This window comes from Austrofundulus limnaeus, unplaced genomic scaffold, assembly GCF_001266775.1.
Source record: "Austrofundulus limnaeus strain Quisiro unplaced genomic scaffold, Austrofundulus_limnaeus-1.0 Scaffold67, whole genome shotgun sequence".
Lineage (NCBI taxonomy): Eukaryota > Metazoa > Chordata > Actinopteri > Cyprinodontiformes > Rivulidae > Austrofundulus > Austrofundulus limnaeus.
This window is the reverse complement of record NW_013952469.1, coordinates 1126709-1128312: the sequence shown is the minus strand read 5'-3', so window position 1 is coordinate 1128312 and position 1604 is coordinate 1126709. Positions and strand designations below refer to the sequence as shown.

The window sequence follows — 1604 nt, the reverse complement described above, 5'->3', positions numbered from 1 at the left end:
ATATATATATACATATATATATGTATATATATATGATTGCTGGGAAGAACACATATAATAGTGATCATATTAAAATTTATATCAATGATGAAGAAATAATTCAAGTTTCATCAGTAAATTTTTTAGGGGTCTGGATCGATGAGAAACTTTGTTGGACAGACCACATTGGACATGTCTGCAAATTGCCAAATCTATACAGAAAGTGACCCCTCACACCTCTAGAGGATATTTCTTTTCCCCTGAGTTGAAAACCTGTCCTGTTTCAGTAGCAGATCTATCTGAAATCACCAGACTGACTTTCTCTTCCTGCTCTTTCAGTCCATTGAGGTCCAGCAGCAGCTGATGTTCCTGCTGTCCAAGTCTTCATGTCTCCAGGAGCTCTCAGTGGAGAACTGTGGACTGAAGCTGTAAGTTTCTTTGTGACTATAGAAGAAGGTTTTAACTTCGACTTTTTTTTGGTGGTGGTAAATGAATTTTAAGGTAAATGGCAGTAAGGTTTTGAGCAACTTGTAGAACAAAGGTCCCCAAACAGCAGATAAGTCTGGATCTCTGCCTGAGCATCACAGGTTCCATCAGAACAACACCCACAGCAGCCATGGAAGTCCTGGGCCTGACTCCACTAGATTTACATATCTTAGGGGATGCTGCATGCAGTGCAGTAAGGCTACGCCAGTATTGTAGGTGGATAAACCTAACTGATTCAAAGCACACTAGAGTCTGGGACTGGACAGTTGCTGCTGTTCCAGTAACTGCAGGAAATGGCGACAGAATGATCAAAAAATTCAATTTTGAGCCAAGTTTTAAGACAGAGATTGAAGACAGGTCTGACCGGATTAATCTCTCTACGATGGATATGTCTCCCAATCATTTCTACTGTTTTACAAATGGATCCCTCCTAAAGGGGCTTCTTTTATTTATTTATTTCAAATAAAAAGTATTCAAACAGAGAGGTTGACACAAAGCTGGATGGTCTGTGAAAGACTCTTGTAAAGGGTTAATTATGTCCATCAAACATCCAGTCATTTGCTGTGTTCCAGTCATAGCAGACTCAAAATTCTGAAGCTGGACCGACGTCAGCTCTGAGTTGAAAGCGTTCCAGTTTCAAACTTGTCAGAATGTAGGAAAAAGCGTTTCTATTTTTTGTTCTGCAACAGTAACGCTTACAACAACAGGGCTCTATGAGGCATTTTGAGTGTACAAACAGCGTTAAAACATATCTCCTAATAATCACTAGTACTACAAGTATGACTGACTTAATGTAAAGTAAACTAGAAGCACTCGGAGAGTGCAGACCTCTGCCAAGACCAATTTCCCCCATCCTGCAATGGAGTATTTCGCGGATACCGCCATCTTTGCCTAACACAAAGCATCATGGCCCAGTTTGGGGGCAGATTTCTACTCTGTGTTCTAAGCTATAGACCTTCATGAAGCTCTAAAGCTCCCACTCCAAATATTTTCAACTGACAAAGCCTCCCTGATGGGAAGAGAAACATCTACAGTTTCAAAATAGAGTCCAGTTATAATAGCTTAAAGTTATTGATTTATTTAATGCCTCTAACCTCATGAAAAGCTTCATCCTGATATTGAGGACATTTATTTTATAG

At 39.8% G+C, this 1604-nt stretch overlaps 1 protein-coding gene across 1 annotated transcript in view; it reads left to right on the top strand.

Annotated features, from left to right (window-relative positions):
- LOC106518836 (leucine-rich repeat-containing protein 16A-like) overlaps positions 1 to 1604 on the top strand; it is a 30838-nt gene that overhangs the window by 27833 nt on the left and 1401 nt on the right. The window contains exon 10 of the mRNA XM_014010255.1: positions 319 to 407. Coding sequence (XP_013865709.1) covers positions 319 to 407 — 89 coding nt within the window. The remainder of the gene's footprint in view (positions 1 to 318; positions 408 to 1604) is intronic.